This window comes from Hypomesus nipponensis, chromosome 1 (assembly GCF_054491055.1).
Source record: "Hypomesus nipponensis isolate SF chromosome 1, ASM5449105v1, whole genome shotgun sequence".
Lineage (NCBI taxonomy): Eukaryota > Metazoa > Chordata > Actinopteri > Osmeriformes > Osmeridae > Hypomesus > Hypomesus nipponensis.
This window is the reverse complement of record NC_140361.1, coordinates 8,273,780-8,289,524: the sequence shown is the minus strand read 5'-3', so window position 1 is coordinate 8,289,524 and position 15,745 is coordinate 8,273,780. Positions and strand designations below refer to the sequence as shown.

Here is a 15,745-nt window from a genome sequence, read left to right as displayed (position 1 = left end):
CCATGTTATGTGCTGAAACAGTGCTGTAATGTTTTGCGCGAAATAGGGCTATTATCCGGTGTGCCAAGGCTGAAATAGTTTTGAATTATTAAACCAATGGGCTAGAAAACTAAAATACATTTACTAACCTCCAGTGGAGAGTCTGGTTCATCTAGGAGGCTCTTTTCACTCTGTATCCGCTGCATGGTTCCTGTCAAGTTGGGATCCATTATCAGGACGTTCTGACTACCGGGTCTGGCGAACTTACAGTCACTCTTTCTGGAGTCAGTCGTCCTGCACACCTCGTAATTGTACACGTGTTGGAGAGTTCCCGTCCCCAAAGTGTCTGCGTAACGTGGTGGATAATACGGAATCACCGGGAGATTGGAATGATAGAGGATGCGAGACTGTCTCCATCTGTATATTTTCACTGATATAATAACAACTAAACACGTGATGAAAAGAAATGAAACTACAGCCAAAGCCAAGACTAAGTAAAAAGTCAGGTTGTCGTTGTACTCCTTGTCGTGCGTAAAGTCAGTGAACTCCGAGAGCACTTCAGGGAAGCTGTCCGCCACCGCCACGTTAACATTGACTGTAGCTGAACGAGAGGGCTGCCCGTTGTCCTCCACTATAACAGTGAGCCTTTGTTTCACAGTATCTTTATCAGTCACTTGGCGAACAGTTCTTATTTCCCCATTCTGTAAGCCCACTTCAAACAGCGCCCTGTCTGTGGCTTTCTGCAGTTTATAGGAGAGCCAGGCATTCTGTCCTGAGTCCACATCAACAGCCACCACTTTAGTGACCAGATAGCCCACGTCTGCTGAACGAGGCACCATTTCAGCCACCAGAGAGCCGCCAGTCTGGACTGGGTAAAGAACCTGTGGTGCGTTGTCATTCTGGTCTTGGATCAATATCTTCACAGTCACATTGCTACTGAGTGGAGGGGAGCCTCCATCCTGCGCTTTTACGTGGAACTGGAAGTGTTTGATCTGCTCGAAGTCAAAAGAGCGCACTGCATGGACGACTCCACTGTCAGCACTAACGGACACATATGAGGAGACGGAAACTCCGTTAACCGAGGAGTCCTCCAGTATGTAAGAAACACGAGCATTCTGGTTCCAGTCAGCGTCTCTGGCTTTCACTGTGAATATTGAGAGGCCCGGTGTGTTGTTTTCTATAATGTAGGCCTCATATGAGCTCTTCGCAAAGACAGGCGAATTGTCATTCACATCTGATATATGTAAGGTGAGAGTGACAATGCTGGAGAGCGAGGGCACGCCCTCATCAGAACACGTGACACTGATGTTGTACTCAGACGCGCTCTCTCGGTCCAATTCACTTTCTGTTACTAAGCTATAGAATCCGTTTGAGGTAGACTTTATTGCAAACGGTATATTTTCACTCAAAATACAACTAACCACTCCGTTATTATCAGAGTCGGGATCGTGAACACTCATCACAGCTATAACTGTCTGAGAGGGGGAGTCCTCTGGAACTGACCGTGACGTTGACATTAAATCAATCATCGGCATATTATCGTTCACGTCAATGATGTCTACCATTAACTTGCTCGAATCTGAAAGGCCACCCTGATCCTTAGCTTCTAAATCTATTTCGTAATGTTTTGATAGTTCATAATCAACCTCCCCTATCAAACGCACTCCACCATTAGTTTCGTCAATTTCAAACAATTCCTGTATTCCTTTGGTCCTTGATATGGAGTATGTGATTACACCATTAGATCCATAATCAATATCTCTCGCATTAACTGTAGTTAATAATGTTCCCCTCGGTGAGTTTTCAACCAAACTAGCTTTGTATATCGCTTGCGTAAAAGTAGGTGCATTGTCATTGACATCAAGCACAGTGACATGTATCTGCACTGTTCCAGACAGCTGTGGCTCGCCACCATCCACTGCTGTTAATACCAGAGAAATCTGCTCTTGTTTCTCTCGATCCAAAGGCTTCTGTAAAACCATCTCAACCTTTTTACTTCCATCCACTTGATTTTGTAACTTCAAAACAAAATTGTCAGTAGGTTTAAGAGCATAGCTCTGAAGTCCATTTTCTCCTATATCAGAATCGACAGCTCGCTCCAGGACGAATTTTGCCCCAATAACAGCTGATTCACTAATTTCAAATGTCATAGCATTTTTGTCGAAAACAGGAGCATTGTCATTTATGTCAGTGATTTCAATTGTGACTCGATAAAATTCTATGGGATTCTCTAAAAGTATTTGAAAATGTAGAGCACAAGGCGTTGTCTGTCTACAGAGCGCCTCGCGGTCTATTCTCTCTTTGATCAGAAGGACTCCCCTTTCTTTATTCAGCTCGATGTACTCTACGCTATTTCCTACGTGTACACGAGCTTTTCCTGTTTTTAGTCGTTTGATGTCTAAACCCAAATCCTGCGCTATGTTACCAACGAAAGAACCTTTCACCATTTCTTCACGAATAGAATAACTGACCTGCCCGTACACTGAACCGAGAGAGAGGAACGAGATGAACAACAGTAGACCTACTTGCCGTGTCATTGTTCTCTTCGATGTCAAATTGGAGGTATGAATCAACAATGGCATCATAATCCGCAAGAAATTCTGTGATATTTTCATTAATACTCAGAACCAAGTATGAAAAACAAAACAACCCAATCCAAAGGAACAAACTAATCCCGGATTGGTGTCTCAGTAGTCCTTCTCTGCAACCCGGACTGTGCGCTCTGCGTGCAGCCCTTTCTGTATCTCATGACGTAGAAAAGAGGGGAGGTACTGCAGTAAGCCACCTAAAATGCAACCCTCTGGCCAACAGCGGCCCTTGGAGTCCTATGCACTAAACTTCACATAAAATTGCCATGGGCTAGCGCAAACAAGAAAATTGTTTTGTTTTAAACGCACGAACAATTGTTAGAAAATTGATATAGAGATCGATGGCAAAGTTATAGATAGGATATTTTCTTGGTGTTCGGATTTGCCAGAATAGTTTTTACACAAAATCGATGTCACCAGTGCTCTTTACCTCATTACAATTCCATAATCAGTCTAGGAGGAGCAGGTGTGTGTGTGTTTGGAGGTGGGGGTATTCATGCAATTGTTTAAGTACTTTTTTTTTAAACATTGGTTTTATGAAATAACAAAAGTGTATGCTGCATGATTCTAAAATGTGTTGTTGTCTCAGAGAGGAAATAAATATTGGGGTCGTTAAGAGCTGAATGGTTTTAAGCTACGGCTATAATAAATACTGTGCGTTATGTTTTCAAGATCCCACAATTCACCTTATATGTGAAAACTCACCTCTAACGGAAAATCAGGTTCGTCCAAGATGCTTTTTTCACTCTGTATCCGCTGCATGGTTGCTGTCAAGCTGGGGTCCATTATCAGGACGTTCTGACTATCCGGTCTGGCGAACTTACAGTCACTCTTTCTGGAGTCAGTCGTCCTGCACACTTCGTAATTGTACACGTGCTGGAGAGTTCCCGTCCCCAAAGTGTCTGCGTAACGCGGTGGATAATACGGAATCACTGGGAGATTGGAATGATAGAGGATACGAGACTGTCTCCATCTGTATATTTTCACTGATATAATAACCACCAAACAGGTGATGAAAAGAAATGAAACTACAGCCAAAGCCAAGACTAAGTAAAAAGTCAGGTTGTCATTGTACTCCTTGTCGTGTGTAAAGTCAGTGAACTCCGAGAGCACTTCAGGGAAGCTGTCCGCCACCGCCACGTTAACATTGACTGTAGCTGAACGAGAGGGCTGCCCGTTGTCCTCTACTACAACAGTGAGCCTTTGTTTCACAGTATCTTTATCAGTCACTTGGCGAACAGTTCTTATTTCCCCATTCTGTAAGCCCACTTCAAACAGCGCCCTGTCTGTGGCTTTCTGCAGTTTATAGGAGAGCCAGGCATTCTGTCCAGAATCCACATCAACAGCCACCACTTTAGTGACCAGATAGCCCACGTCGGCTGAACGAGGCACCATTTCAGCCACCAGAGAGCCGCCAGTCTGGACTGGGTAGAGAACCTGTGGTGCGTTGTCGTTCTGGTCCTGAATCATTATTTTCACAGTCACATTGCTACTGAGTGGAGGGGAGCCTCCATCCTGCGCTTTTACACGAAAATGGAAATCCTTGATCTGCTCGTAGTCAAAAGAGCGCACTGCATGGACGACTCCACTATCAGCACTAACGGACACATATGAGGAGACGGGCACTCCGTTAACCGAGGAGTCCTCAAGTATGTAAGAAACACGAGCATTCTGGTTCCAGTCAGCGTCGTTAGCTTTCACTGTGAATATAGAGAGGCCCGGTGTGTTGTTTTCTATAATGTAGGCCTCATATGAGCTCCTTTCAAAGACCGGCGCGTTGTCATTCACATCTGATATCTGTAAAGTGAGAGTGACGCTGCTGGAGAGCGAGGGCACTCCCTCATCAGAACATGTGACACTGATGTTGTACTCAGACGCTCTCTCTCGGTCCAATTCACTGTCTGTCATTAAACTATAGAAACCGTTTAGAGATGATTTGATTGTAAAAGGGATATTTTCATTTATTCCACAATTAACTTTGCCGTTATTGTCCGAGTCTGGGTCTTGGACGCTCATCATGGCAATTACTTTATTTTGCTGGGAGTCCTCCGTTATAGCATTTGATTTTGAAATTACATTGATAACGGGGCTGTTATCATTAACATCAACAACGTCAAGAATTATCTTGCTAGAGTCGGATAGACCTCCATTATCTATGGATTCAATGTCAATTTGATATTGCTTGTTTTTTTCAAAATCAAGTTGACCAACTACTGTAACTTCTCCGTTATTTTTATCAATGTGAAAAAGTTCCGTTAATGTATACATGCTTTTTGGAATACGGTAGGACAATACTCCGTTGAAACCTTTGTCTGCATCAGTCGCACTGACCGTTGTGACTCTTGTTCCTTTAGATGCATTCTCTGATATGCTCGCCTTATACATTGCTTGCGTAAAAACCGGGGCATTGTCGTTTGCATCTAATACTGTAATGTGTATTTGCACTGTTCCAGACAATTGGGGGTCGCCTCCATCAATTGCTATTAACACTAAAGACATCTGTTCTTGTTTTTCTCGATCTAAAGGTTTTTGTAAAACCATCTCTACCTTTTTGCTTCCATCTGCCTGATGATGTAATTTGAGAACAAAATTGTCCGTGGGAGTCAAGGAGTAGCTTTGGAGACCATTTGTACCGATATCAAAATCCATAGCTCTCTCTAAAAGGAATTTTGATCCTGACACTGCAGACTCACTAATTTCAAAACGCATTTCGCTGTTTGTAAAACTTGGAGCATTATCGTTTACGTCTTTAACCTCCACCGTTACTCTAAATAATTCCATTGGAATGTCCAGAATTACTTGAAAATGTAGAGCGCAAGGCGTCGTCTGACCGCAGAGCGCTTCACGGTCTATTCTCTCTTTGATGAGGAGGACTCCCCTTTCTTTATTCAGCTCGATGTATTCTGCGCTGTCTCCAGTATAAATACGAGCTTTACCTGCTTTCAGTCTCTTTATGTCTAAACCTAAATCCTGCGCTATGTTACCGACTAAAGAACCTTTCACCATTTCTTCAGGAATAGAATAACTGACCTGTCCGTGAACTGAACCGAGAGAGAAGACCGAGATAAAAAACAGTACTTGCCGTGCCATTGTTCTTTCCATAATTTCCTGTTTCAAATAAATATATAATGATCCACAATACAACCTTGTATAATCCAGTATTTTCCCAAGTAGGTCATTGACGAGAAATACGTTCTGAAATTGAATATATAGACTAACAAAATATTTGCAGCTCCTTGTTTTTGTTCTGTACGTAATGCGGACTGTGCGTTTATGCTCTTTTCTCTCAAATGTATTTTGGTGGGGGAGGTACTGCTGTACATCTGCTCTACAACCCCAACACACTGGCCAACAGCGGCCCTATGAGTTCAATTCACTGAACTACAATTCAGTCGCAGTCAATTCAAATCTTCAGTTATGACATGAATTATCCAGCCAATGCTGAACTTGCTTGATGTGTAATAATTTAACACTATTGAAACAACAACAACATGCACTGAAATGTAATAATAGCTTCACAGAACATATGGTAGCTAATACAGGCAAATAAGACATTGAAGTGGCTTTAAACCCGTTCTCAAATTATAAGAGCAGATAAGCAACGCAATTTTTACGTATATCTTACGTGAACGTGCACATCTAAAACATTAAATTTCCATAATACATGGTAGTATAAAGTGTTGTATCAAATAACGAACCAGTAATAGATCATAAAACCACGTGTAGGAGTGACTGAGTGGGTAGGGTTCATAAGGTATGTAGGTATCAAGCTGGAGCTAACTATGTCGCTGTCCACAGAATATGGTGCTAAAATGGCAACCGAAAACTAAGGTTTGAGGCTGATATATTCGCAAAGAGGTTACTTAAAAAATATTGGCATGAACATTTACAAAACACTAACCTCCAGTGGAGAGTCTGGTTCATCTAGGAGGTTATTTTCACTCTGTATCCGCTGCATGGTTCCTGTCAAACTGGGGTCCATTATCAGGACGTTTTGACTACCGGGTCTGGCGAACTTACAGTCACTCTTTCTGGAGTCAGTCGTCCTGCACACCTCGTAATTGTACACGTGCTGCAGAGTTCCAGTCCCCAAAGTATCTGCGTAACGCGGTGGATAATACGGAATCACCGGGAGATTGGAATGATAAAGGATGCGAGACTGTCTCCATCTGTATATTTTCACTGATATAATAACCACTAAACACGTGATGAATAGAAATGAAACTACAGCCAAAGCCAGGACTAAGTAAAAAGTCAAGTTGTCGTTGTACTCCTTGTCGTGCGTAAAGTCAGTGAAATCCGAGAGGACTTCGGGGAAGCTGTCCGCCACCGCCACGTTAACATTGACTGTAGCTGAACGAGAGGGCTGCCCGTTGTCCTCCACTACAACAGTGAGTCTTTGTTTCACTGCATCTTTATCAGTCACTTGGCGAACAGTTCTTATTTCCCCATTCTGTAAGCCCACTTCAAAGAGCGCCCTGTCAGTGGCTTTCTGCAGTTTATAGGAGAGCCAGGCATTCTGTCCTGAGTCCACATCAACAGCCACCACTTTAGTGACCAGATAGCCCACATCTGCTGAACGAGGCACCATTTCAGCCACCAGAGAACCGCCAGTCTGGACTGGGTACAGAACTTGAGGCGCGTTGTCGTTCTGGTCTTGAATCATTATTTTCACAGTCACATTGCTACTGAGTGGAGGGGAGCCTCCATCCTGCGCTTTTACGTGGAAATGGAAATCCTTAATCTGCTCGTAGTCAAAAGAGCGTACTGCATGGACGACTCCACTATCAGGACTAACGGACACATATGAGGAGGCGGGAACTCCGTTAACCGAGGAGTCCTCCAGTATGTAAGAAACACGAGCATTCTGGTTCCAGTCAGCGTCTTTGGCTTTCACTGTGAATATAGAGAAGCCCGGTGCGTTGTTTTCTATAATGTAGGCCTCATATGAACTCTTCTCAAAAACAGGCGCGTTGTCATTCACATCTGATATCTGTAAAGTGAGAGTGACGCTGCTGGAGAGCGAGGGCACGCCCTCATCAGAACACGTGACACTGATGTTGTACTCGGATGCTCTCTCTCGGTCCAATTCACTGTCGGTTACTAAGCTAAAGAAGTTAATTGAAGTTGATTTCATCAGAAAAGGAATGTTTTCGTTAATCAAACACTTAACTTTACCATTTTCACTCGAATCTGGGTCTTGTATATTAAGCATTGTTACGACTGTATCTGTTTTGGCATCTTCGGCTATAATATTTGATCTAGATAATATATTTATAATAGGTTTATTGTCGTTAATGTCAACGATATCGACTATTACTTTGCATGAATCAGTCAGTCCACCATCATCGCTTGCGCGTAAATTGATTTGGAAATGTTTAGATTTTTCATAATCAATGTTTCCTATCACTATCAGCTCGCCACTGTCCTCATTTACTTGAAAGGCTTTTCGGACATCATCTAACATGTTTGTAATTGAATAAGTAATTTTACCGTTTGAACCTTGGTCAGCATCTGAAGCGCTAATTCTAGTAACAACTGTACCTTTTGGGGCATTTTCTGTTACTGTAGCTTTATACACTGGCTGAGTAAAAACAGGCGCATTGTCATTGGCGTCTAATACGGTGATGAGTATCTGCATTGTTCCAGACATCTGCGGCTCGCCTCCATCTATGGCTGTCAGTACTAACGATACCTGCTCCTGTTTCTCTCGATCTAAGGGTTTTTGTAAAACCATTTCAACATTCTTATTGCCATCTGCTTGGTTATGCAATTTAAGAGCAAAATTATCAGTTGGATTGAGCAAATAGCTTTGAAGACCATTATTACCAACATCAAGATCCATAGCCCTTTCCAATACAAATTTAGCCCCACTGACTGCAGATTCACTAATTTTGAATTTCACTTCGCTTTTACCAAATGAGGGAGGGTTATCATTAACGTCGGTGATCTCAACCGTAATACTGTACAACTCCATAGGATTCTCTAAAATGATTTGAAAATGTAGAGCGCAAGGCGTCGTCTGACCGCAAAGCGCTTCACGGTCTATTCTCTCTTTGATGAGGAGGATTCCCCTTTCTTTATTCAGCTCGATGTATTCTCCACTTTCTCCAGTATAAATACGAGCTTTACCTGATTTCAACCTCTTTATATCTAAACCTAAATCCTGCGCTATGTTACCGACTAAAGATCCTTTCACCATTTCCTCGGCAATTGAGTAACTGACCTGCCCGTTCACTGAACCGAGAGAGAGGACCGAGAAGAACAAAAGTACTTGCCGTGTCATTGTTATGTCCGATATGTTTTCACCTAAAATATAAAAGCAACAAACCTGTGATTATCCTCTAATAGTTAGTCAATATTCCATTTGTTTTCCGTGCCAAAATCCAAGTTGAAGAACTCCAAGATAGAAAAGTATCTAACAAAAGCCTACAACCTCAATTTCCCCGTCGTTACTGTTGTCTGTTACCCGGACTGTGCGCTCTGCGTCCTGCTCTTTCTCTCTAATATGTCGAAGTCATGGAGGAGGGACTGTTGCAAATATACCAACCCATAACACTACCACACATTGGCCGACAGCGGCCCATAGAGTTCATTGTCAATAACTACATTCGTATCTAAATTAGTGAAGTATCATAATTAAACGACTTCAAAGACTTGTAGGCACATTGTGACGGCACGGTGGCCACGTCGTCATTTTTCATAGAGCCTCTATAATGCATGGTGTAATAAGACTATCTATGCTTGAATGAAAAAAGCTGCAGGCAGAGAAAAAGAGAGAGAGTCTCTTCTCAGTATTGTCAGGACTAAATCAACGTGTCACTCACCATTAAAATATTGCTAACAAGTTTTGGGCGAAAGAGTGCAATTTACGGCAAAGGGAAGGTTATTAAGTTCTACTGAACGATCATAACTATGAGCAAACATTGAATTAAATGTACTAACCTCAATGGGTGAATCTGGTTCGTCTAAGATGCTCTTTTCACTCTGTATCCGCTGCAGGGTTCCTGCTAAATTAGGGTCTATTATCAGGACGTTCTGACTACCCGGTCTGGCGAACTTACAGTCACTCTTCCTGGAGTCAGTCGTCCTGCACACCTCGTAATTGTACACGTGCTGCAATGTTCCCGTCCCCAAAGTGTCTGCGTAACGCGGTGGATAATACGGAATCACCGGGAGATTGGAATGATAGAGGATACGAGACTGTCTCCATCTGTATATTTTCACAGATATAATAACCACCAAACACGTGATAAACAAAAATGATACTACAGCCAAAGCCAAGACTAAGTAAAATGTCAGGTTGTCATTGTACTCCTTGTCGTGCGTAAAGTCAGTGAACTCTGAGAGCACTTCAGGGAAGCTGTCCGCCACCGCCACGTTAACATTGACTGTAGCTGAACGAGAGGGCTGCCCGTTGTCCTCCACTACAACAGTGAGCCTTTGTTTCACTGCATCTTTATCAGTCACTTGGCGAACAGTTCTTATTTCCCCATTCTGTAAGCCCACTTCAAACAGCGCCCTGTCAGTGGCTTTCTGCAGTTTATAGGAGAGCCAGGCATTCTGTCCAGAGTCCACATCAACAGCCACCACTTTAGTGACCAGATAGCCCACATCTGCTGAACGAGGCACCATTTCAGCCACCAGAGAACCGCCGGTCTGGACTGGGTAGAGAACCTGAGGTGCGTTGTCGTTCTGGTCCTGGATCATCATTTTCACAGTCACATTGCTACTGAGTGGAGGGGAGCCACCATCCTGCGCTTTTACGCGGAAATGGAAATCCTTGATCTGCTCGTAGTCAAAAGAGCGCACTGCTTGGACGACTCCACTATCAGCACTAATGGACACATATGAGGAGACGGGCACTCCTTTAACCGAGGAGTCCTCCAGTATGTAAGAAACACGAGCATTCTGGTTCCAGTCAGCGTCTCTTGCTTTCACTGTGAATATAGAGAGGCCCGGTGTGTTGTTTTCTATGATGTAGGCTTCATAAGAGCTTTTCTCAAAAACAGGCGCGTTGTCGTTCACATCGGATATCTGTAAGGTGAGAGTGACGCTGCTGGAGAGCGAGGGCACTCCCTCGTCAGAACACGTGACACTGATGTTGTACTCAGACGCTCTCTCTCGGTCCAATTCACTATCTGTGACTAAGCTGAAGAAGTCATTAGAAGTTGACTTCATAACAAAAGGAATATCTTCATTGATGGAACACTGGACTTTACCATTTTCTCCCGAATCTAAATCTTGAATGTTAATCATTGTTACCACAGTACCATGTTTGGCATCTTCGGTTATTACGTTTGACTTTGACATTATGTTTATATCCGGTTTGTTATCATTAACGTCAACAATGTCGACAATTACTTTACATGAATCGGTTAGTCCCCCATCATCACTAGCACGTAAATTGATTTGGAAATTGTGTGTTTTTTCATAATCAATATTACCTTTTAATGTGATCTCCCCACTCTCCACATTAACCTCAAACGTTTCTCTGATATCATCTAAGGTATTCGTAATCGAATAATTTATTTTACCATTAGTGCCATGATCAACATCTGTTGCACTTATTACAGTCACAACTGTTCCTTTTTGGGCATTCTCTGTCACTGTAGCTTTATACACAGGCTGAGTAAAAACAGGCGCATTGTCATTGACGTCTAATACGGTGATGAGAATCTGCATTGTTCCAGACATCTGCGGCTCGCCTCCATCTATGGCTGTCAGTACTAACAATATCTGATCCTGCTTTTCTCGATCCAAAGGTTTCTGTAAGACCATTTCAACATGTCTGTTACCATCAGCGTGATTATGCAATTTTAAAGAAAAGTTATCAGTTGGTTGTAAAAAATAGCTTTGAAGGCCATTGACACCTACATCCTGATCCATTGCTCTCTCTAACACAAATTTTGCTCCAATCACTGCAGACTCACTTATCTTGAATTTAATTTCACTTTTCTCAAATGAAGGAGGATTATCATTGATATCCGTGATTTCAAGTGTAATACTGTATAATTCCATTGGATTTTCAAGAATAATTTGAAAATGTAGAGCGCAAGGCGTCGTTTGTCCGCAGAGCGCTTCACGGTCTATTCTCTCTTTGATGAGGAGGACTCCCCTTTCTTTATTCAGCTCGATGTATTCTGCACTATCTCGAGTATAAATTCGAGATTGACCTGATTTCAATCTCTTTATATCCAAACCTAAATCCTGGGCTATGTTACCTACTAAAGAACCTTTCACCATTTCTTCTGGAATGGAATAGCTGACCTGCCCGTGCACTGAACCGAGAGAAAGGACCGATAAGAACAACAGTACTTGCCGTGTCATTGTTTTGTTCCGTTATTTTCTCGTTAAATATCAATGTAACAAAAGGGCGATTATCCGCAAAGCGTTATGCAATATTCCGTTTGTTTTCCAAGCCAACATAAAGGTAGAACAACTCCAAGATAGACCATTTATATTAACAGAATCGCACCTAGGTTTCTCCGTCGTTACTAATGTCTGTTACCCGGTCTAAAAACTCTGGATCCTTCTCTTTCTCTCTATTATGTCGATGTGATGGGGGTGGTCTTGCTGCAAATGTTCTATATGACTGCAAAACACTGGCCAACAGCGGCCCATAGAGTCCGTTATCAATAATTACAAGTCTAAATATTTGTGTCTGTATTAGAATACAACTGTGGTGAAGGCACATTAGACGTAACGGTAGCTATTAAGTCATCCTCTTCTGTAATGACACGGGTATCGTTGCGTTCTCATAAAGGAAAACGCACACAAAGGCAAAAAATCAGTCGTGATCAAGCTACCTATTAAGGCGGATATATTAAAACGCAGAGCAAAAGTAAAGGCAAGGACTAGGTCAAAAGATAATTGGCCTAGGTCATAAACACCCAAAAAGGTCCAAACACGGAATGGCTATCAAAATTGCTAGGAATAGAAGAAAACCTGAATCCATCCTTGAAGTCAAATACATTTAAAAAGAGAGAGAGAGAGAGAGAGAGAGAGAGAGATAACAAGAAAGACAGTGAGAGTACTGCTGTATGGGAGTCAGATGGCTGAGCGGTGAGGGAATCGGGCTAGTAATCAGATGGTTGCCGGATCGATTACCCGCCGTGCCAAATGACGCTGTGTCCTTGGGCAAGGCACTTCACCCTACTTGCCTCGGGGGGAAGGTCCCTGTACTTACTGTAAGTCGCTCTGGATAAAAGCGTCTGCTAAATGACTAAATGTAAATGTCTATGTAATCGTGTCGCTGTTCATTAATACAGTGCTGAAAGTTGTGTTGAGTTCAAATGGGCTATTTGCCTGAGTGTGAGGATGGTCACACACATGGTCACACACATACACATTAATTAAATTCACTAACCTCCAGTGGTGAGTCTGGTTCGTCTAAAATACTCCTTTCACTCTGTATCCGCTGCATGGTTCCTGTTGAATTGGGGTCCATTATCAGGACGTTCTGACTACCCGGTCTGGCGAACTTACAGTCACTCTTTCTGGAGTCAGTCGTCCTGCACACCTCGTAATTGTACACGTGCTGCAGAGTTCCAGTCCCCAAAGTGTCTGCGTAACGCGGTGGATAATACGGAATCACTGGGAGATTGGAATGATAGAGGATACGAGACTGTCTCCATCTGTATATTTTCACTGATATAATAACCACTAGACACGTGATGAAAAGAAATGAAACCACAGCCAAAGCCAAGACTAAGTAAAATGTCAGGTTGTCATTGTACTCCTTGTCGTGCGTAAAGTCAGTGAACTCTGAGAGCACTTCAGGGAAGCTGTCCGCCACCGCCACGTTAACATTGACTGTAGCTGAACGACAGGGCTGCCCGTTGTCCTCCACTACAACAGTGAGCCTTTGTTTCACTGCATCTTTATCAGTCACTTGGCGAACAGTTCTTATTTCCCCATTCTGTAAGCCCACTTCAAACAGCGCTCTGTCTGTGGCTTTCTGCAGTTTATAGGAGAGCCAGGCATTCTGTCCAGAGTCCACATCAACAGCCACCACTTTAGTGACCAGATAGCCCACGTCTGCTGAACGAGGCACCATTTCAGCCACCAAGGAGCCGCCAGTCTGGACTGGGTACAGAACCTGTGGTGCGTTGTCGTTCTGGTCCTGGATCATTATTGTCACAGTCACATTGCTATTGAGTGGAGGGGAACCTCCATCCTGCGCTTTTATGCGGAAATGGAAGTCCTTGATCTGCTCGTAGTCAAAAGAGCGCACTGCTTGGACGACTCCACTATCAGCACTAATGGACACATATGAGGAGGCGGGCACTCCATTAACCGAGGAGTCCTCCAGTATGTAAGAAACACGAGCATTCTGGTTCCAGTCAGCGTCTCTGGCTTTCACTGTGAATATAGATAGGCCCGGTGTGTTGTTTTCTATAATGTAGGCCTCATATAAGCTTTTCTCAAAAACTGGCACGTTGTCATTCACATCGGATATCTCTAAGGTGAGAGTGACGCTGCTGGAGAGCGCGGGCTCTCCTTCGTCAGAACACATTACACTGATGTTATACTCAGACGCTCTCTCTCGGTCTAATTCACTGTCTGTTACTAAGCTATAGAATCCGTTTGAGGTAGACTTTATTGCAAACGGAATATTTTCACTTAAAATACAACCAACCATTCCGTTATTATCAGAGTCGGGATCGTGAACACTCATCACAGCTATAACTGTCTGAGAGGGGGAGTCCTCTGGTACTGACCGTGTCGTTGACATTAAATCAATCAAAGGCATATTATCATTCACATCTATGATTTCGACCATTAATTTGCTCGAATCTGAAAGGCCACCCTGATCCTTAGCTTCTATATCTATCTGATAGTGTTTAGATCTTTCATAATCAACCTTGCCTTTCAACCGAACTTCACCGTTACTCTCATTAATTTCAAAATGATTCAATATACCAACGCTGCTACTCGATATGAAATACTTCACTATGCCATTAGATCCATTATCTATGTCTGATGCACTAACTGTAGTTAATACAGTTCCAGTTGGGGAGTTCTCAACCAATCTAGCCTTATATATTGCCTGCGTAAAAACTGGAGCATTGTCGTTGACGTCAAGCACGGTGACGAGTATCTGCACAGTTCCAGACATCTGCGGCTCACCACCGTCAGACGCGGTTAACAACAGATGTATCTGCTCCTGCTTCTCGCGGTCTAGAGGCTTCTGTAAGACCATCTCGACCTTTTTACTGCCATCTGCCTGGCCTTGTAATTTCAGAACAAAGTTATCCGTTGGGTTAAGAGAGTAACTTTGGAGTCCATTTATTCCAATATCTAAATCGAACGCTCTCTCTAGTATAAATTTTGCTCCGGTCGATGCCAACTCGCTTAATTCAAATGTCATCTTATCTTTCTGGAAAAAAGGGGCATTGTCATTTATATCCGTGATCTCAATTGTGACTCGGTAAAATTCGATTGGATTCTCTAGAATGATTTGGAAATGTAGAGCGCAAGGCGTCGTCTGTTCACAGAGCGCTTCACGGTCTATTTTTTCTTTAATGAGGAGGACTCCCCTTTCTTTATTAAGCTCTACGTAGTCTGCGTTGTTTCCTACATGTAATCGAGCTCTGCCTGATTTCAGTCTCTTGATATCTAAACCTAAATCCTGCGCTATGTTACCTACTAGAGAGCCTTTCACCATTTCTTCTGGAATAGAATAGCTGACCTGCCCGTCCACTAACCCAAGAGAGAGGACCAGTATGAACAACAGTACTTGCCGTTCCATTGTTCCGTCTGTAACGTCCTATGTTTAAATAAAGATAAAAGGATCCAAAAGAAAATTAAGCATAATCCAATATGTTCCAGTGTTGATCATCGATGAGAAATAAGTTATAAAATGAAATATTTAATGTAAAAAAATAACTGCAGAACCGTGTTTTTGTTCTCTACGTTAATGCAGATGTGCGTGTCTGCTCCTTCTCTCTCTAATATATCAACTTGGTGGGGGAGGTGCTGCTGCAAATCTGCTCTGCAAACGCAACACACTGGCCAACAGCGGCACTATGAGTTCAAATTACTGAACTACACAACAGTCATATAGACTAATTCAGCTCCTCAGAATTGACATGAATTATCCAAGCAATTCAACATTTGCTTAATCTGTAATAATTTGCATACCAAACACAATCATATCTAAACTAGCAAGTATG

At 42.8% G+C, this 15,745-nt stretch overlaps 4 protein-coding genes across 6 annotated transcripts in view; all 4 read right to left on the bottom strand.

Moving 5' to 3' along the window:
• Positions 1 to 15,745, bottom strand: part of LOC146302353 (protocadherin gamma-C5-like) — a 115,390-nt gene that overhangs the window by 48,344 nt on the left and 51,301 nt on the right. The window contains exon 1 of one of the 3 annotated variants that reach the window (XM_084680187.1): positions 12,937 to 15,431. The exons of 1 other annotated variant lie outside the window; for it this stretch is intronic. In XM_084680187.1, coding sequence (XP_084536313.1) covers positions 12,937 to 15,321 — 2,385 coding nt within the window. In that variant the 5' untranslated portion in view covers positions 15,322 to 15,431. Of the gene's footprint in view, positions 1 to 128; positions 2,517 to 12,936; positions 15,432 to 15,745 lie in introns of those variants that run through there. One more of the 3 variants, XM_084680103.1, reaches the window with a different exon arrangement.
• On the bottom strand, positions 3,255 to 5,657 carry LOC146302370 (protocadherin beta-16-like). Its single transcript, XM_084697597.1, has one exon. The coding sequence runs from the start codon at positions 5,655 to 5,657 to the stop codon at positions 3,255 to 3,257; it is 2,403 nt and encodes an 800-aa protein (XP_084553723.1).
• Positions 6,454 to 8,899, bottom strand: LOC146302369 (protocadherin beta-16-like). The gene has a single exon (XM_084697587.1). It carries the CDS (start codon positions 8,851 to 8,853, stop codon positions 6,454 to 6,456), a length of 2,400 nt encoding a protein of 799 aa, XP_084553713.1. The 5' UTR covers positions 8,854 to 8,899.
• On the bottom strand, positions 9,387 to 11,897 carry LOC146302368 (protocadherin beta-16-like). Its single transcript, XM_084697573.1, has 2 exons — positions 9,513 to 11,897; positions 9,387 to 9,407 (listed from the first exon to the last, which is right to left on the bottom strand). The coding sequence occupies exons 1-2, from the start codon at positions 11,895 to 11,897 to the stop codon at positions 9,387 to 9,389; spliced, it is 2,406 nt and encodes an 801-aa protein (XP_084553699.1).

What these genes read in the sequence shown, in the direction of transcription:
- LOC146302370 (XM_084697597.1), bottom strand. Translation starts at nt 5,657, where the DNA reads ATGGCACGGCAAGTACTGTTTTTTATCTCGGTCTTCTCTCTCGGTTCA.
- LOC146302369 (XM_084697587.1), bottom strand. Translation starts at nt 8,853, where the DNA reads ATGACACGGCAAGTACTTTTGTTCTTCTCGGTCCTCTCTCTCGGTTCA.
- LOC146302368 (XM_084697573.1), bottom strand. Translation starts at nt 11,897, where the DNA reads ATGACACGGCAAGTACTGTTGTTCTTATCGGTCCTTTCTCTCGGTTCA. An exon ending in AACCAGATTCACCCATTGAG is followed by an intron (nt 9,408 to 9,512) that starts GTTAGTACATTT and finishes AAAACTTGTTAG; the next exon opens with CAATATTTTAATGGTGAGTG.